General features: G+C 38.7%; 2 protein-coding genes across 13 annotated transcripts in view; one reads left to right on the forward strand and one right to left on the reverse strand.

The window, feature by feature from the left end:
* The first annotated feature begins 31 nt into the window (after window positions 1-31).
* sv2 (synaptic vesicle glycoprotein 2) lies at window positions 32-15,576 on the forward strand. Its single transcript, XM_036003601.1, has 14 exons — window positions 32-276; window positions 4,873-4,971; window positions 5,463-5,624; window positions 6,733-6,895; window positions 7,981-8,102; window positions 8,555-8,718; window positions 8,810-8,890; window positions 9,599-9,697; window positions 10,330-10,418; window positions 10,848-10,978; window positions 12,212-12,307; window positions 12,447-12,606; window positions 14,594-15,038; window positions 15,087-15,576. The coding sequence occupies exons 1-13, from the start codon at window positions 183-185 to the stop codon at window positions 14,775-14,777; spliced, it is 1,644 nt and encodes a 547-aa protein (XP_035859494.1). The 5' UTR covers window positions 32-182; the 3' UTR covers window positions 14,778-15,038; window positions 15,087-15,576.
* A 1,066-nt stretch (window positions 15,577-16,642) lies between these two features.
* Window positions 16,643-21,052, reverse strand: part of LOC116061987 (AP-3 complex subunit beta-2) — a 52,872-nt gene continuing 48,462 nt past the window's right edge. For 8 of the 12 annotated variants that reach the window (XM_036003104.1, XM_036003103.1, XM_036003102.1 and 5 more), the window contains one exon: window positions 16,643-20,256. In XM_036003104.1, the coding sequence (XP_035858997.1) occupies window positions 20,070-20,256 (187 nt within the window). In that variant the 3' untranslated portion in view covers window positions 16,643-20,069. The remainder of the gene's footprint in view (window positions 20,257-21,052) is intronic. The other 4 variants (XM_031316457.2, XM_031316448.2, XM_031316393.2 and 1 more) reach the window with 2 other exon arrangements.

Here is a 21,052-nt window from a genome sequence, read left to right on the forward strand (position 1 = left end):
TACTTCCTGGTCCTCCTTCTTGTCAGGTTAGCTTCACTGTTAGCTTCACAGAAGGCTTGGCAGTCATGAGACAGATACAGCGGTTGAACCAGTAACATGGACCTGGACAGGGATTGCAGTTGTGTGTAGCTAAAGTGCCCGCAGCTCACTGCCCATATTAGAGACGTCCGATTTTTTTGGGTATGTCTCGTCACGTGCATACTCGAGACGCGGAGGCGCGAGAGCCGCTTCTCACTGGCGACTACCTGGAGCCGAACGAGCTGGACTCAGATGAAGGTAAAAGTTGTTGCCACTCCATCACTAACTGCGGTTGAACTCATGTTTAATTTAATAAGCAAACACACAGCGTGATGCAAGATATCATTTAGTAGTTGTCGCCTTATTTTTTATGGAAGCCCATTTGTGCCAATGTGATTCAACAAAGACCCTGTAGCCTTAATAGTCTAGTAGCCAACTAGGTGAACCCGGAAATGTTGAGTACACCAAAGTTTTATTGCAGAAATGTGAAATATGGGTTCCCAGTATACTAAAACTGCTGGATGCTAATTTGCATATGTTGAGCAATTTGCATAATTAGCATAATTAGCATTACTAGCTTAATCGTCCATTTTGACCACATATTTTGCACTGTATGGCCAATTTCTACAATATGTGAGTGGTTTTATAGGTTTTAGAGGATGCTGATTTCATTTCTGGCATTTTCAGATTTGAAAGAGCTAATTTTATTACATATTTTGATTTATTTAGGCAAATTCTGATTACTTTCAGGCATCATTTTAGGTTATTTTTATGGTAAACACAATAATCTTACATTTCAGAATCATGAGTGCTCTTGTGAATGTTGATGCATTGTTTTCAGGGTGTAGTGAAGCTGAATCCCCTCCTGACACTTTTGAATATTCAAAATTGCTTTTTGGATAAAAGATGAATCTTTGTTATCTTTGCTGAATGTTATGCATTTCTGGAAGAAAAAGCAATGCGGGTATTTGACATAACTTGGATCCTGCAACTGTACGATACATATTAATGGGGTAGCTCATTAAGACACCCAATGACATGACATCATCTAAACCTATCACCTTGTGTGATCAACGAACTATGTACAAACATACACTATATACATGCCATAAAAGACAGACCCCACAAGTCGCTAGGGCAACGCCCGAATGGCAGAAGGGCTGCCCAGGTTGGTCCACAAGTCGCAAGATCCAACGAGGATCCAGTTAAAACTCTGCCAGACGCAAGAGTTAAAACCGAGTCTGGGCAACCCGGGTCAGCCCGCCAGACGCAAAGCTAACCAAGAGGGCCTCACCTCCGCACCACGCCAAACATGTACAAATACAATATATACATGCCATACAAGACAGGCCCCGCAAGTCGCTAGGGCCATGCCCAAATGGCAGAAGGACTGTCCAGGTTGGTCCGCAAGTTGCAAGATCCAACGTGGATCCAGTTAAAACTCCGCCAGACGCAATAGTTAAAACTGAGTCTGGGAAACCCGGGTCAGCCCGCCAGACGCAAGGCTAACCAAGAGGGCCTCACCTCCGCACCACAAAAAACACACACACCACCTTCAGGCAAACTGCTACGCCTCACAATTAATTAACAAAAAGGCAGCCTCATCTTCACTATCCTCGTCTGTTCTGTCATCATCTTCTCCAGACCCTTCATCCCTCTCTTTGTGTTCTTGGTGTTGTGTAAGTATGTTGCAGCATATACCATCATTGCCTTTGCAGGAACAATAACTGGTACAGGCCAGACCTGCAGCTGCACAGCTGCACTTTGCTGATGTGCAAGGTTTCAACCCGGCTTTGCAACCACAGCTGACAACATCTAACAAAGCAGGAGGAGCAACTGGACTTGAATCCTGGGTGGGCATAATCAGTTCATCTCCTTCCTTTAGGCCCATCTTCTTGTCCCACCCAAACAAGGTGATATCCACAGCCGGTGGTTCAGGCTGGTCTGCTGCTTTCCATAGCAGCACCTGTAGGTGGGCACGTCTTCCATGAAGGCGCATATTGCGCTCTGTAGGAGGTAGTGTCTTCAGTGCTGGGGGCCTTTTTCGCTTTCGGTAAATTTCATACCGAGCTGCATCCAAGTTTAAAGAGTTCCTCTGATTGTACAGAGCCAGAAAGAAAGCCCTCGTTGCTTTTGTGATCTGTAAATCTGTGGCTTCTGCCTCTCCAATACAGTGGAGAAGCTTACCAGGTACGACTCTCATAGCCTTGAGTGCAGACACCTTCCCCTTCCCGACAGGATATGAGGTGGTATCACATCCCGAAAGAGCATGCATGGCCAGAATGGAACCACATTGGTCACCCAGATTCTCTGCAGTTGCATTTATGCTGAGAACAGTGCCATTCCATTTTTCCATCTGTAGGTTAGTTGTGATACCAGCCTTCCAACACCAATAAACCATAAGCACAAAGACATCTGTGTCATCACTGAGAACGTGAACAGTTGAAGCTCCATGTCTGACAGCATCTAACATGTAAGTTACAAGTGATATATCCGCCTCATCATGAGTGTCAATGCTGTCAGCTTTACTGACCATTATGATATTTCTTCCTACATTGAAAGTACACAGGAGTTCGCTCAGCCTTTGTTTGTTGTGCTTGTTCTTCAAGACTTTGTCTCAACTAGGTAGAGGTGTAGTCAATGAGAGCTTGTACTCTGTGGAGCGCTCTCCTGCTCTTCTATGTCTCTCATGGTCCTTGGTAGACACCTGCAAATATCTGTCAAAGATGACAAATGTTTGGGTGTCGTAACAATTAAGCCGATGTCCCATGCTGGCTGCAAGATCTGCCACTGTCCCAGACGATGGCCAAACCACGTGATAAATGAGCTGGGATGCATCCACAATGACAACATCTGGTGGCTGGGGATTGCAGACTGGAATTCCGGGCTGCTGGACAAGCACTGACTTATTGCCCTTTCGGAGGCATCCATTGTCATCAATGATAGACAAGGGGACTGGGCTAAGCTCATATTTGAAGAGAGAAGAGAGCTCCATTTTTCTCTGGCCTCCCACCACCAAAAGTCGAGCAAATAATGACTCTAGTTCACAAACAACCTTCCCACTGACCTTCATTCCCTTTTTCTGGAACTTCATAGTCACTACCTTGTTAGAGATGGGTGCATGAAATGCCTCCGGAAGTGATGAAGAAAACTTTTCACACATAGCCTGGCCAATCTTCAGGGCATCCTGCACATTTACTTTTTCATCAGCCACCTGTCCATTTATGATGTGGTAGAGCAAAGTGCTTTCTGTCATGAGTGGATTTGTGTTTTCCTACAGCATCCTATTTCAACATGTTGAGATTAAAATAGAAATTTAGAGAATAAAGTATGGCATCATGTTGACTTGGCATGACAATGTCAAAACTTGTTTAGAGAGGCGTTGGTAAAGTAGCCGTCCTAGACTAGCAATCCAGGCTTTTAGGATACTGGCTAGTGTAACGTTAGGTTAGCTCTACTGCCGAGCGCACAACTTAAATTATGTTGTACCAAAAATTCTCGCTCCTTAATGTTTCAGTTGTTTGTGATTAGCTTGTTCGATAGGGCTATGAGTTCAATAGACATGCTTGAACATGCTAGTTGGTGAAACTACTCCCTTTATGATTAAGTTTTCCATACATTTTTAAATGTTTCAAGTACTTTAAAACTAGACTATGCTCCCTTGCTTTACAACATACTTATTACAACTACAACAGCTAGCTGCAACAGCTTATTTGTATAAAAACATGACCGGACCTCAAGAAATGTAAACAAATTTAGGTTATCAACATTCACATCAAAGAGCAAGAGCTCTTGTGATTCTGAAATGTGAGATTATTGTGTTTACCATGAAAATAACCTAAAATTTTGTCCGAAATTAATAAAAAATGTCTAAATTTATCCAAATTTGTTATAGAGTTACCATTTTGAAGTCTGAAAGTGCCATAATTGAGTTCAGCGTCCTCTAAAACCTCTTAAACCACTCCAAAATTGTAGAAAGTGATCAGACAGTGCAAAATCTATTGTCAATCAGGACGATTATGCTAATTATTCTAATTGTGCTAATTATGCAAATTGCTCAACATACGAAAATTAGCATCCGGCAGTTTCTGTATGCTGGGGACCCATACTTCACATTTCTGCAATAAAACTTTGGTGTACTCAACATTTCCGGGTTCACAATGGGGATCTATGGGCTGGCTACTAGACTATAATGTAACGTAAGACATTATGATTTAGTATCTCAAAAATGAGAAACTTTCTCAAATAATAATAATGACTTAGTATGTTTTGAGAACGTTTTTTTGTTATGAGACAAAGACAATCCCCAAATCATCTTGAGAAGCTGCGACCAGTGAAATTTTGGTATTTTTGCTTAAAAAATACACGATTAATAAATTATCAAAATAGTTGCTGATTAATTTTCAGTCAGTCGACTAATCGATCATTCTCTTCAGCTCTACATACCACAGATGGCACAGAGACACTAGAAACAAATGTATGTAATTCATAGTTTGTGTTTATTTGGTGCAAAAACTAAATATTCTAAAAACCATCAACTTTATAGTGACAATTTCTTCGTCATGTCTCCATACTGTGAGAAAATATATTGAGTGATGTCATCATTGGTTCAGATCAACCTCTTTCAGGGGACAGTGGTCAAGTAGAGTGTGCACCTGTCACTGAAGCTTAACCCAGTTTCCCAACAGCTATAATTAATTTTTTTTATCTCTTTTATACTAAGTGTGTGGCTTGATATGTACTAGTCTCGCCAACAAAATGAGCGTCTTAAGCTTTTGTGATATCTTAAATATCAATTTCACCAGGAATCCTTGTTTCACCTGACCTATTTGTGTGGTTTTTGCTGCTTTTTAGGTGAAACAATTTTCGACAGGAGTGCATCAAATATCACTTGTGATGTCGGTGGGAGTGCACAGAAAAGATTAACATATGAGGAAGCAGTAGATATAGCAGGTAATATGAAGAGTGATGGAAGTGTTGTTAGGCTGTCTGTTTTGTCTTGCTCTTAAACATTATAAGTAGAATAAAATGTAAGGTGAAACAAATGCGAAAGTCAAAATATTATTGATGTTTTTTTTTGGTGGGGGGGAACCCTGGTAAATCCAGATTTGAGGATATCTCACTTTAAACTGGAGGATTACATGCTTCTAATTTGAAAAATGCATCATCCTCAAGCTTAAAACATGGCAATGTAGATGCACAGATGGCAAAGCAACATTCAAAATATAATTTGGGTACATCAATGTGAAATAATTCAGCTCAGTTTCTGCCACATTAGATTTAACAGTATCTTTAAAACATCCTGACTTGTAAAATGGAGGTGTCTGTTGACCATAATGGGCAGGGCAGCTGGACTACATTACTGTTGAATATATCCAAAATAGGCCTATAAATACATCATCATCAGTTTGTTTACTCACTCTTTGTTCTGCTTTTGCTCTCAGGTTTTGGTTTGTTCCACTGGCTGCTGTTGGTGGTGTGTGGCTGGGCCAATGCCAGCGATGCCGTGGAGATTCTCTGTGTGTCTTTTCTCCTGCCAACAGCACGCTGCGATCTGCTGCTGAGCTCTTCAGACATGGGCCTGCTGACTGCCAGCATTTTCCTCGGTGAATCACAATCATTTAATAAATCAGTTAGCGTACCTGAGCTGTGGTTGATCGACAGAAAAATTAATAAGCAATTATTTTGCTAATTGGTTATCATTCCAGTTCTTTTTTTTTTTAAAGCAAAAATGGCCAATATTCTCTGGTTTCAGCTTCTCAAATTAGAGGTTTTGATGCTTTTTTTGTCGTATGTGACAGTAAATTGAATATCTTTGGGGTTTGGACTGTTGGTCGGTCAAAACAAGCACATTTAAGACATCACTGTGAGCTCTGAGAAATTGTGAATGGCACTTTTTCACTCTTTTTAAATATTGTCACCATTGAACAGTGGCATCTTTCTCATACCTCCCATAAATTTGAATTAGTCACAATAAATACACTTAGTAAACTTTTCTTTTTAAATTAACACAAATGCAAAATGAAAAAAAATAGGTTGATTTTTGGTTACTGTTCTGAACTAATTAAAAATCTAATGTTTTTGACTTGGAAAAACAATTACAAACACAGAACATGATGGTGCAGTGTAAAAGGACTAAAACTAGATTTTAAAAAGGTTGCCAACATTTAAATAAAAAAAAAGGAAACGAGCCCAAACTATTCATCTAGTTGTAAAATCAACACTGAAGGGAAAACATTGTGCAAACATAATAAAGTTTAAAAAATTGTATAAAAACACTTTATTACTTTATTAAAAGGATATTGCTACGTACTTATTGTTTTTATATTTTATTCTATTGTTATTTTTTGTTCAAAATGAAGATAAATAAGACTAAGAGTCGACATACTATACTAGTGGCTCTGTGAGGCTGTACTTAGGCACAGCGATGCTTAGAGATAAGATAAGATAGACTTTATTAATCCCATACTGGGGAAATTCCTGTGCTACAGCAAATGTACACACATCAGAATAACACAAATACACATTAAGTAGACATAGGAGAAAAAAAATATGCATAAAGTATAAGAAATAGAAAAAATAGAATTAGTTATTATTATAATAATAATAATTAGTAAAAAATATTTACACAATAAACACCCTTATATAAACAGACAGATGCTTAGAGCTAAATGCTAATGTTGGATTATTATTGCCTTAATTCCTGTTCTCTAGGAATGATGGTGGGCAGCTACATGTGGGGATACCTGGCTGACCAGAGGGGGCGTCGCAGGGTCTTGGTTGTGTCCCTGACGGTTAACGGGGTGTTTGGAGCTCTGGCCAGCGTGGCTCCGTGGTTCTGGCTCTTCCTGCTGCTGCGGTTCATCAGCGGCATCGGGTGAGCACATGATTTGTATATGTTTTAAATTTTTTTATTTACATAAAGTCATTCAGCTGACAGCAACAAACTGTAGGATGAAGTATGTTTCAGTGCTTAGAGAGATTATACTCCAACCAACAGGTCATAGAATACCCCTACAACACCTACATGTTCCTTCATGAAGGACATTTTGGAAAAGAAAATCACAGAAATCACTTTAGGTGTTTGCAAAATACGAGTCAGGCGAGTCAGGTAAGGGCTGGTAAAATGTACTAGACCAACCAGTGTAACTTTTTGAAACACCAGAATAGGCCTCCAAAATGAATTGAAAGGTACAATATGTAACATTTCTACATTAAAATGTCTAAAAACAAACATAGCTATGTTATATATTTTTATGAGTTGTGTTCTTACACTATCCCAAATGTTTCCATCAAATTACAAACCCAGAGAAATCTGTTATTTTATTTTTGACACGGGACATTTCCTTTAGTCGCCTGTCAGTGAAGACATATAACCTTTCACCATCTAGTTACTCGTAACTTCCGTCAAAACACTGGCTCCCAGATTCCCCCAGCAATCCCCACCCACACCCGTCTCTCAGCCTCCTTGAGTAACGTTACAACTAACCCCGTCCGCCCTGGTGTTGAGAACATCCAAAAGGTGACTGATATGTGAAATATATTGTGATAGTGTGGTTTTAGCTGCTGGCTAATGTTAGCTTGCTGGCTCACTAGCTAACTGGTCAGCTACCAATACAAATCGAATCAAGAAAAACGTTATGTTGGGGAAACTGCAGCTATTTTATTAGAATAAACGTAACGTGAATAAACTAGAATGGGTAAACTCGTCCATGAGCAGATGCATTCTAATCGGGGACGTGTTTAACAATAAAAACTACAACTCCCATAATTCCTCGCAACTTCCCAACGTCATCAAAAGTCTGTGTTTACCATCCATTGTTTTGGTTGAGAGACCCCTAGTGGCAGAAAGTTACATATTGTACGTTTAAAAAAAAAAAAAGAAAAACGCCAAAATTGTTTCTTATAAGTGAACAGTTGCGGAGAGCTCTAGAATAAAAGCTGTTTTCTTCCCCTCTGCAGTGTCGGTGGGTCGATCCCTGTTATCTTCTCCTACTTCTCAGAGTTTATGCCCCGACAGAGGAGAGGTGCAATGATCAGCGCTCTGGCCACCTTCTGGATGGCAGGAAACATCCTGGCTGCAGGTGGGAAAATACATCAGTACAACAATATCAGTGTTGCAGGATAAAAACAGGATTTCATGAAAGTTTTAAGCACAACTCGTATTATGATAAACCTCAGTCACATACTATCATTCAGTGTGTATCGTTGTGCACAAAAGCTTGGTGGTGTAATCAATCCACCTTTTAACAGACTTGTCATATTGTACAGTAACAAGAAACACATGGATGCTATAAATATCATTAATGATGGCTCTGCTCTGTTTAAGTGTGCCAAGTGGAACTTGTGACTTGTCAGATCATTAAGAGCATCAAGGGGTTAATTTGTTCTTAATACATTAGTTGGAACATTAAAGATATATATGTGTAAACTTGCAGGTGAAAGCATCAAAGACAAAAGAAACAACACACAGTTGTGAAATGGAAAATGTGTAGCCCCATGTGTTAAGCAGTGAGTGGCGGTCTTTTGTTCGCAGGACTGGCCTGGTTGGTGATTCCAAGAACCTGGGCCCATTTTTCACTGGGATCACTGGACTTTCAGAGCTGGAGACTGTTTGTGGTGCTCTGCTCTGTCCCCAGCCTCACCTCAGCCGTCCTCTTCAGGCTGCTCATGCCTGAAAGCCCCAAGTTCCTCATGGAGGTATTTAAAAGCCCGACTTGTTCTCGTGTTTGCAGCCTGCTTTTTTTCTTCTGTTCTGTCTTTGAGATTTGTGTCCCGTCTTTGCTGCTAGGCTGGCCGGGAGAAAGAGGCGATCCAGGTCTTCCAAGTGATATTTGAGCTGAACATGCGGGGAAAGGGAAAGGATTTCCCGGTATGAACTAAATGATGTCCTTTATATGCCTCTAGGACTCATTATCATTGTTTACTGAACACATTTAATGTGATAAAACACAGGAGTAAAGTGGTAAAAAGGATAAAACACACACATGTAGCATACAATGGAGATGTAAATGAGAACTATTGGACCCAAGAAACACACACACACACAACTAGGGCTGCAACTAACGATTATTTTCATTGTTGATTAATCTGTCGATTATTTTCTCGAATAATCGATTAGTTGTTTGATCCATAAAAATGTCAAAACATGGTGAAAAATGTGGATCAGTGTTTCCCAAAGCCTAAGATGACATCCTCAAATGTCTTGTGTTGTCCACAACTCAAAGATATTCAGTTTACTGTCACAAAGGAGAGAAGAAACTAGAAGATATTCACATTTAACAAGTTGGAATCAGAAATCTTTTTTTTTTTTTTTTTTTTTTAATAAAAAAATGACTCAAACGATTAATCGATTATCAAAATAGTTGCCGATTAGTTTAATAGTTGACAACTAATCGATTCATCGTTGCACCTCTACACACAACCAAAGGTTGTAGTGCAAAAAGGAAGTGATATTTGTAATGATGAGTAACTTATTTGCATGTGGTTTGTTCAAGTTCTCTAAACACTTCCTTCCTTTATTTTAAAGCATATTAATCTACTGAAAGTGTAACAGCTGTCATCTTGAACTCTTTTGAAGGAATTTGGTTTGTGCAACGGCTCCAAGCAAAGAGGGGAACTGGACGAGACCAGGACCTGGGGTTCACATAGAGAGAGACTTGCCCGTATTTTGAAAAAGGTAATGTCACAAATCTGGACAAATGCCCTGTTTTGTTCCAACAACAGTCCAAAAATCAAAGATACTTTCATGTAAAACGGAAAAACATTACATTTTCACATATGCAAATCTGGAACTGGTGATTTTTGGGCATTTTTGCTTGAAAAACAATTAATTGATTATCCAAATAGCTGCTGATATTTTCTGTTGATTGACTTATTAATGAATCAACTAATTATTTCAGCATCTATCCAGGTTTACTGTGTGGTTATTTTATTTAATGCATTGATTTAGTATTATTCAAATTTTCAGCACAAAACTGAAATAATTAAGATCTTAAAACTGGACTTTGGCATTTAGAGTCTACTTAAGATGAAGCCTTTAGATTAAGTAACGAAGCCCACCATAAAGCCCTCATATTGTCAGTTATTGTAGTTCAGTTGCACATATTCCCAAACATATTTTCAATAAAATTGGCACAAACCAGTTGGCAGTAAAGACTGGACTTGCAGGTGTCCATTTTGCCCCTTTCAAACTAATTTAATATCATATAAAGTAATTCTTACTTACTTACCTTTTATAATTAGAATATTTCCTTTATCATTGCTATTTGTCATTGTCATTTAAAATAGTGTCTTTGGTTAAACTTGCAGGCCCTGGATCCCATTAAACAGATGTTTAATGATTCGCTTAAATCCAGGAGCTTTGCACTGCTCATCATCTTCTACTGCATTTCCTTTGGGTGAGAAACGCTATCTGCATGTCTACATATACATAGACTTAGGAGCATCTGTAGTGTAACTTCTGTTGTCGGGATTGTGTACGAGTTCAGGGCTTGTGTTTTTCATGTGTGTTTTAACACCACTTATGTGGTAAATCTGCAGCAGGCAGCTCTGCAGCTTTAAATGGCAGTGAGAGATAACAGTTGCAAATATGTTATCTACAACAACCAAAAATCATGATTAACTTAACTGCAAAAACTGTAATAAAAAAAAAGAAAAAAGATGTTCTACTTTAACAACTTGTCTGATGCTTTAGACCAAACTACGGCAGTCTCAAGGCAGGACTTTGCCATACAAGTGTAGTTTTACATTGAAAACTGACTGTACCATTTATTATTATCCAAAAGCTAAAGTGTGCGTGTGCGTGTCTGTGTGTCTGTGTGTACTAGTTACTACGGACTGTGGATGTGGTTCCCAGAGCTGTTTGAGAGAATTGAGGACGGCGGCTCGCCCTGTGCCAACGTGTCCCTGCTGCTGTCTCCACTCCACAACCAAAGCTGCTACCCGGTCAAGACAGCAGGTTAGTTTCTGGGATGACAAAGTTAATTATGCAGTCAGCAAACGCATAACTGCTCATGAAGCAAACATTTATAGCTTTACCAGAAAGAACGTATATAGTTTGAGAATAAGGTTATAATAAAGAATCATTAGTACAATTATATCCCCTCGTCTCATGAAAGTACACTTAATACTATACATGAATAGAGTTAGAAGAGGTATTGATAACATTTGGTGTTTAAAACAAAGGTTACACAGCGTAGGAAATCAATGAACCGAGACAAATTTAAAAGACAGTGTCCTCAGGGTATTTTTGTAGACTTGTAGATACTTCATTTGTCTCAATAAATGTTTTCTTTCTTTTGCAAGATGAACTACTTTGGTAACTTGCTCTGACCCTAATAAGAGTACCAGATCAGACTAATCCCCAAGACATCCTCCTTAAACAATTCTGTTAAAGTATTTTGTGTTTCCTCTGTGTGGGGATTGCATGTGATCCCTGCGAAGATAAACATTTCATGTCACAGGCCAGAGACGTGCTGCTCAGGTGAATTGGAGACTCTAAATTGCCTCTAGGTTTGGATGTGTTGTCTCCTTGTTTGTCTGGACTGTATCTGTAAGCTTTCTTTCACGAGACTGCAATTTTCCTGGAAAGAACTTTCCAGAAAGAACTAGTTTCTAATTCTAGAGAACATAGCAAGAGTATTCAGTAGCTACACTTCCATTTGATTTATTAAATCAACTGCTCACATAACCTAGAGACTAACCTACAAAGTTTCAATTATAAATGAATAATAAATGGGGTTAAATTGATCTTTTCTTTCTTTTTCCCTATAACTAGTACCAATTTACATAGTTCTTTCCAGGAGAATTACACACCTCTAACATAAAATAAATCATTACACGGGGCGACTTCTAGCTCACCCAGTAAAGTGCGGCCCCATGTAGGCTGGGTCCTTGGCAGCAGCCACGGGTTCGATTCCGACCCACGGCCCTTTGCTGCATGTCGTCCCCCCTCTCTCTCCTCTTTCCTGTCTTCAATCCGTCCTGTCAATAAAGGCCATATAAGCCCAAAAAAAAAATCATCTTTAAAAAAATAACAAAGCATTACCCATTGTGTCCCACCCCACTGCATGCTGGGATCAGCTCCAGCACCCTGCGACCCAGAAACAGAATAATCTGAATCTAAAAAATAAAAAAAAACATGGATGGATGTTTCTTCCTTACCTTCCTGTATCTCTTCCTCACCCGACAGTGTACATGGAGGGCTTCATCATTGCTGCATCAAACTTACCGGGAAACATCTTCACTATTCTTATGATGAACAGCATGGGAGGAAAGGCTCTACTGTGTGAGTCTTTCTGTAAAAGCTGAGATATTTTTCAACTATTTTGTTTCACTTCTTTACCACAAGATCGTGCTGCCAAGAAGTGTCCATCCACATAACCGGCTAGTTTTTATACCTTGAATGATGTCCGTTGTTTCTCCAGCCTGCAGCCTGCTGGTGTCCAGTCTGAGCGTCTTCCTCATCTATGTGGTCCAGACCAAAGCCCAGAGTCTGATCCTCTCTTGCGTCTTCAGCGGCGTGTCTGTCATCGCCTGGAATGCCCTGGATGTGGTGGGAACGGAGCTCTACCCGACCCAGCTACGGTATACTTTTCTTAAAACTTAAGTCCATAGAAGTGGCTTAAACGTAGCGATTTAGATATTTCTGTCAATTTGGATTTTGAATTACCTATATATGTTTTATTTTTTGAACTTGCCAAGTTAGGATCACCTAGCTAATCTGAGGGATAAAGGACAAACTAAATTTAAATTAAATATTTGCACAATATATAATAAATACAATTCCAGTGAGATGTAATCCCATCAGTTTCAACTTGTGCACAAATCATCATAAAGCAGAATGTGGCCACAAGATGAAGTGCAGTGGTGGAATGTAACTAAGTACATTACTTGAGATTTTTCTTTTAATGCCACATTCTACTTCTACTCCACTACATTTCAGAGAGAAATATTGTACTTTTTACTCCACTACATTAATCTGACAGCTTTAGTTACTAGTTACTTTACAAAATAGATTTTTGCACACAAAACTCATGTGGTTTATAAAATCTGATGTTTTATTATAAATTAAACTACCCAACAATATAACTTATACCCACTGCTAGTACCAGCTCTACTCGGCTTGGCTCGATTCGGCTGCGGTGCCCCGTCCTCCATTTTCCATTGCAGATTTAGTACTGCCTCATGCATAAGGCGAGCGTAGCTGGTCGTAATAGCGACGTCGCAGGAAACTGCCGTGACCTAACGTGACACACACACACACACACACACACACACACACACACACACACAGAACGTCGAAGGTGTGTTGTTTTTGATTCTCGGCATGTGGCTGTTGCCACAGCCAGAAGACAACTTTTGTTTCATAAGAAGCTGGAGGCAGCAAAACTATTTAAAAATGGCGGGTTTGTTCAGGACACCCTTCGTCTGTCGCTAGCAATGATGACGCAGTGATTAGTGACGATTCTCTCCGACCAATCAGTAGTCTGATGGTTTTCACGTCACCTTTTGGTATCGCCTCAGCTCGCTTGGACCCTCGACGGAGGTGATACTAAAAGAAGTACCTGTTGGCAGGTACCAGGTACTTTTTTTCACAATGGAAAAACAAAAAAGGCGAGTCGAGCAGGTACCATGTAATGGAAAAATGCCATAAGACTATCAGCTCCACACAACTCTATCTGTATTTCTCAGTATGGCTATGTTCAGAAGATTGTGTTGTCCGGTGACTTTCTAGCGCAGAAACTCAAGTGAAAATAATTACCTCTCCATAGAGTCCATAATGTTTTTTTAATCCTTCTGTCCTCCTTAGCCGCTAGCAACTGCGTGGTGGAGGGGTGGGGCCGCGTGCGCGATCATGGAAGGTTTGTATCGTGTGGACGCGCCTACAGTGTTGTTGTCATTACTTAGAATTCCTCATGGGGGCGACAGGAACTACTACGCACTATAGCTTTAAGTAAAGGATCTGAATACTTCTTCCACCACTGATGAAGTGTGATCTAATACAGTGGTTCCCAAACCTTTTCATGTCAAGGACTCCTAAACTGACACAAATTAGACCACAGAGCCCCATTTGAAAAAAGATTTCATCCCAGGGTCCCGCATCTAAAATGATTTTTGGTTTTAGATGTTTTATTACAAAACGTGTATGAAACCCATGACCAAAAGTTATATTGATGGCATTCTGTCATTGTGTTACTTATGGATGGATGTATAGTGAAAATAAGTTATTCCCCTTTTTGCTGGGGACCCCCTGGAACTCACCCCTGAGGGTCCCCGGACCCCGCTTTGAGAACCACTGATCTAATATCTTTTTTCATCTTTAGATTAAGATATCATACTTTATTTTCTTCCTTTCAAAATAAACTATTAGCTGTGTTTTTGTGCAGCATGAAAAACAGGACAGCAAACATTGCACATTGCAAGTAAACTATCAAAATAAATCAGCAGGAGTCTTCACAGTTTGGGGGAAAGTGTCAGGTTGTGCACGTATTAAATTAGCTCTGTTTTTAGTAAATATACAAACAGCTGCTCACATGTCCTGGTGTTTCTCTTCTTCTTTTCTTTCCTTCAGGTCCTCTGCTCTCGGTTTCTTCACAGGAGTGGGCCGAGTGGCAGCCATCATGGGTAACGTAGCCTTTGGAAAGTTGGTAGACACAAACTGTGCCATCCCGGTCCTGCTGGTGTCAGCTCTGCTGCTCACCGGAGGACTGGTGGCTCTTCTGCTTCCACAAACCAGGCAGACGGAGCTCACCTGATGGATCTACATCACATTGTTTTATATAAATAAATTATTAGAAAACATCCTCTTAATTTCCTCACGAAAGCAGACTGGAGCATCTCTGATTGTTTGTTTATCTCCTGTTTTTGCTCCCAGAGGATATTTGAATCCTGTGCCTTCTGTCATCTCTCTGTGCCTTTGTACAGTGCCTCATTTAAAATGCCAAAGACAAGAAAAAATTGTCTATAGACAGCGGGGACTCCATTTTCGAAGAATTATTATTCCGGAAAGTGAGAAAGTAGAAAAGGAAATGCCGGTGTTAGTACAGCAGCATTTCTTTCTTCAGTCCTATAGATTGTGAGCTTGTGATGATTAAAACTCTTTTCAGGTGTGAGTCAAAGTATGAAGGACACCTTTCAAAAGTTTGTCTTTAAACTCTACAAACATCTTACTTTCTATGTTGAACATGATTTCTGGAGTATAATAAGTGATGCTGCTGGTTACGCAAAAGTTTTGCTGTTAAAGATATTTCTAGAAAAGAAACACTGCACATTCCACATATTGTGTACATCTATGCATACATACATATACATATCATTTTGTACCCAATCTGTCATTTGTCAATCGGACCACACCAGTTCAGCATTCCTGTGGAAAACCAAAGATTGCTAATTTCAGATTACAATCATTTAAAAAAGGACCAGGTACAGATGAACAAACCCTTTATATGAGCTTGAGTTGCAATATTGTTAATATTCCCATCGGTGATTCTGTAAAGCTGTCTGTATTTTGTGGCTACTGAAGCAGTTTGTTTAAACAAACACTACATCCCTTCATGTCAGCTGTGTGTGTTTTGTGTGTAATATCACCTACACTCTCATACAGATCAGGTTTTACTGAACACACTGGTGGAACTAGTATTCAGTTCCTTTACTTAAGTAAAAGTACCAATACAACAGTATAAAAAATACTTCACTACAAGTTAAAGGTGCTCTAAGCGATGTCACACGTTTTTTAGGCTACAACATTTTTTGTCACATACAGCAAACATCTCACTATCCGCGAGCTGCCTGTCCCCTAAACACACTGTAAAAAAAAACAAAAAACATAGTCTCTGTAGACAGCCCAGGCTCCACAAAAGAGCAACAAAAACAAACTGTGCCAACCTGCACCACCAAACATAACAGTCTTGCAGCGTTCCAGCCAATAACCGACAAGAAGGATTTGGGGGTGGGGGTTGGGGGGTTAATGCGTGGAAGGGAGGAAGAGGGGACAGGATGAGGAGGAGGGAGGGGCGAGCTAGCCTCATTTTGTTTGAAAATACTTCTACACTCACAAACTTCCTTAAGTAATAGTACTTTCAGCAAAGTGTACTTTAAGTATCTAGAGTAAAAGTACTCACTCTGCAGTGAAAAGTCCCGTGACTGATACAGAGTATTAATATATATGACATTATTAGATTGTGAATGTGTAAGCAAGATTTTACAGCTGGTTAAAGTAGAGCTAGTCTGAGCTGCTTAATTTATTTTAGAAACTGCTGGTTTAATGTTTAGCAATACATTGTATTTTATAAGCTTATATGTTTTGTTTATGTAAAATCTGAAGCTGAGCTAAAACTACAGCTGTAGTGATGTAAAAGGTACAACACTTTCCTCCGAAATGGAGTGAAGTAGAAGTATAAAGTAGCATAAAATGGAAATACTCAAAATTTTACTTAAGTACAATATTTGACTAAATATACTTACCTGTAGTTACTTTCCACCACTGTTGAACACACCAAAAAATGAGGACGTTCCCTGAAATGTTTTGCCTTTTTTAGGAAAGCATTCAGGAAACTGTCCGAAAATGTGAATGGATGAATTATGGAATATGATTGGAGAAAATACAGAAGACATGAGCATGTATCTGTATTTTTTATTTGTATAATAAATAAACTTGTAATACTTCAGGACCACATTTCACAACCACACTGAGTATGAATAAAACATACTTTGGATATTTAAAAGCCGATGCAGATAAAACAAATTGCCAGCCATGAATTAAATGATTTTATCCAACCATTTCTGTGAAAGCAGTTTTCAGTTGATTTTTACATTAAAAGTAGACTTTCTTTACATTCTTCATTATGACTGTGATGCAGTTAATATTCCAGGTCTGAGTGGTTTAATGGTAAACAATGCAACAGGTACAAAAAAAGGCCAAAATGAAACCGTCCACTGCTGCTACGGCTCAGTTTTCTATGACGAGGGCTGAAGTTTGACTGCAATGTACTCCTTTGGTTAAACACAATTCCCAACAGTAAAGAAACAATAAATAAATAAATAAATAAATAAATACACAGATTATGTGTTAAAGATGAGAAACATGCAGCTTCTGGACACATGAGGGTCCATAACACAAGAAAACCCACACAACCTGAAAACGAAACATAATAAAAAGGCATGAAAACAGTCTCGTCTGACAAACGAGAAAAAGAGAGAATGTTTGAAATGATCATGAGCACTATTTCAATTATAATCTATAGGTATTACAGTTTATTCTCATAAACTAAACACTCACCTTTACATAGAGTCAAATGGAAACCATGTTTTAGTGAAAGTTTGTTTATGTGTTTTTATGTTTACAGTAGGTGTTTTAGCAGGGAAGGCTACAGTTTAAACCTAAATGTATATGAATAGAAACTGCTGTCGGATTGATACCACTCTTTTAAGTCTGTATGGTAAATGTGTAGCTAGCGTATCCCGTTAGCTTAGACTGGAAACGGGAAACGGGCAAACAGCTAGCCTGTTTTGTCCAAAAGTAACAATGTCTGCCAGAACCTCTACAGCGCACTAATTATTGACACTTGATATCCTGTTTGTTTAATCAATACAAAAACTTAGTGTAAAAACAACAAATAGTGCTACTTTTGGAAAGAGCTAGCTGGAATGCTAGCTGTGCTAAGCTGAGCTAACCGTGCCTTGACGTGAAGCTAACGGTACAAACATGAGTGTGGTGTCATCGATCTTCTTCATCCAACTCTCGGCAAGAAACAAGTATTTGCTAACATTGAACTAATAATTTAAAAATTCAGGTTGTTTTAAGGCCGAAGTTTCAATCGTGAATTTGGTAAAGGTAAAATGATTAGTCAATTGACAGAAAATTAATCAGCAGCTATTTTGATAACTGGTTTAGTATTTTTCAAGCCCAAATTCTATTTTTCATTTGAGAATTCTAGCTTCTCAAATGTAAATATTTGCTGGTTTACTTAATGTCCTGTTATTAAACTAAAGATTTGTGGGTTTTGGGGACTTGTTGTACAAAACAAGACCTTTAACAATGATGGAAACTGATATTTTTCGCATTTTATGAACCAACTATAAATCAGTGTATCAAGACAATAATTAGCAGATTATTCAATAATGAAAATAATTGTTAGTTGAGTCCCTAGAATTTGGGGACTAATAAGTACATTTGTGTCAGTAATTTAGAAGATTTTCTAAATCTGCAACAATTATGTATTAATAATCAATTATGCCGTAGTTTTTTTCCGTGCAAATTTATGAATCTATAATTGAATGTAAGATTAAAGATTTTTAAATCTATGTAGTATGTGTGGCAGTCATTAAAGCCATTATTTCTTCCTTAGCGTCCAGTGTTGATTATTATGTGCTTCATGATGATTTCAAGTCAAGTGTCATTTTGAGTCATTTTGAAAACAGCTAGTTCAGCGGGTCAATATTCAGTGTCATCACACTCACACACACCACACCTTACTTACTGTATATAAGTACTGTATTATATGTTGCAATACATACAATAACATTTATACATCTTCAGGTTTTATAAATGCCCCACTTATTGTAATGAACATGTGCATTATGACAGCGAGGCAGGTGCTTAAAATCGCAGAATTTGATATGAAGATTTATTCCCAGGAGCAGTTGAGTTATTGATTAACAAAGTTTATTGTGCCAAAATGGAATGATTCAGTCATAGGTAGTTGTTGTCTCTGTCGAGCCTTCATCTTACAGTCTGTGTTTTATTGTGTCGACGAGTTTTGGGGGGAATTTTAAACCTACAGTATATCATCTATTACTTATATCTACAATATTAAATTAGTGTGATAGCTAATAACAAGCTAAATTGGTGTGACAGATTTGGGCATCCACTTGTCAAAGAATAAGAATTACTTACTTGGGCACCTTATTTCTAAAGAAAATAAGCTCAATTTTATGTGTGGATCATTTTTTTATGTATTTTAGAATTAAGAGAAAGACCTTTTGTTTTGACACAAGGTTCAATAACTTTGTTCTTTTCCGTTGCAACATTATCACATCATTACTTGATGTCGTATTTTGGAGGTTAATGGGTCATCGATGACTTTGACCTCTTCCCAGTTGATGCTGTGACCAGTTTTAAGCCCATTGTTTCCAGTGTACATCTCTGATCTGCTGCTACCTAGTAAACTGTCCAGACGTCTCAGGTCATCTTACTGATCCCACAGTCAAACTAAACAGCATGCATTCATTTTTGTTTTGCACCACATTATCTGGAACAAACTCCCAGAAAACTCTCCAAATGTTTTTTACTTCAAGGCTTAAAACGTTGTTAGCTATTGCATTTTATTAAAAAACATGTGGGACTATTCATTCATATCTTGCACTGCACTGTAGCTACGCTTTAATATTAACTTTCCTGTGCAAAAGGTTTTATGAATTCTAGCATTTTTTATTATCTGTTTACATTGTCTTATGTTCTCAGTCAATGACAAGTGAATAACTATCTGCTGAGAGAAAGGCCACAAGATGTGGTTGAGAGCTTCGAAAGCATTAAGTAAGTGGACCTTGTGTTTTGTCATGCTTGAAACCTTTAAGCTCACCTAATGTCCTGTTTATCCAGTGAGCAAATTCTGCACAATTATTTCACACTCCGATGTAACTAGATGGGAGCTACTTTTCATTTTAAGTCGATTTAAGGTTTAAAAGATGCACAAATACTTTCTCTTTTGAGTTGACTCAGAAATTGGGAGTCCAATACATCCAATTGGCTCTGTAAGGAAGTAAAACACATTGCAAAATACGTATTTTAAAATAATGACATGTAAGAAACTTTAAAACGGAGAGAGGGATTGTCGTAAATGTCATGTACAGCTGTGGCATTCAGTGAATATAGGAGTAATTTATAACAGTAGAGGGCTCTTCGAAAAAACAAACAAGCTGGGGTTAAACGTTCTGGAAACTTCCTCGCTACCGCTGCTAAGAGGAGAGCGGAGGAGATGCTACAGGTGTGATGGATGATATGAGAGAGGTGCGTTGAGGTGAGGGGGCAGAGGGCTAAACGTCACGCGTCACTGCGTCAGGGCCAGGAGGATGTCCTTCACCAGCATCGTGCCGATCACCATTTTCTCACAGTTGATCGTCAGCTTGGCGGCTCCTTCCTCTTTGGTCGCCACGGTGACCAACACCAGGCTGCTGCTGGTCACCGTCCTGCCAGCGAACCTGTGGACAGGATGATCAGGAGGAGGAACAGGAGGACTGAGGTCAAAGCAGTAAAGATCAGAAGTAAAGATGAAGCCACAGAATAAAGAAGGAATGAGTGTCAATCAGCTGGTTCATCAACAACTATACACAATAATGAACTCTTTTAATCACTACGCATGATGCGGTAAAGAAATATGCTTTCCTAAGTGGCCAGTGGTGCGAAATAACTAAGTATGTACAATTTTGAACTACTTGTAATTTACTTGAGTGTTTCCATTTACTGCTACTTCATATGTATAATCCACTACAGAGTGTTTCCATTTACTGCTACTTTATATGTATAATCCACTACAGTTTAGAGGGAAATACTGTCCTTTTTACTTCACTTCATTTATTTAATAACTTTAGTTACTTTGCAGATTCTGATTAATAAAACAACATATAATCAACAAATAAATTACGATTATTATTATTAAAAGTAAGCTTTATTGATCCCTGGGGCAAATTCACGAGCTACCCAGCAGTATGTAAAGTGATTAAAATTACCTTTACAAGCTGCAACATTAAAGTGATGCAAACATTAATGCATCACTAATTATAATCCAGTAATATATATAATTCTGAAATTACCCATTCTGCATAATGAGACCTTTTAGTATTTTAAGTATTGTACTTTTACTCAAGTAAAATTGAAATGCTGGACTGAGTATTTCTACACTGTGGTATTGCTACTTTTACTGAAGTAGAAGACTTGAGTACTTCTTCCACTGCTGGTCTTTTCATTTAAAGCTGAAATCTGCTCCAACCACTGACAGTGTACCAGTTTGTATTTGTGTTTTATGCTACTCCA

This window comes from Sander lucioperca, chromosome 7 (genome assembly GCF_008315115.2).
Source record: "Sander lucioperca isolate FBNREF2018 chromosome 7, SLUC_FBN_1.2, whole genome shotgun sequence".
In the NCBI taxonomy this organism is placed as follows: Eukaryota; Metazoa; Chordata; class Actinopteri; order Perciformes; family Percidae; genus Sander; species Sander lucioperca.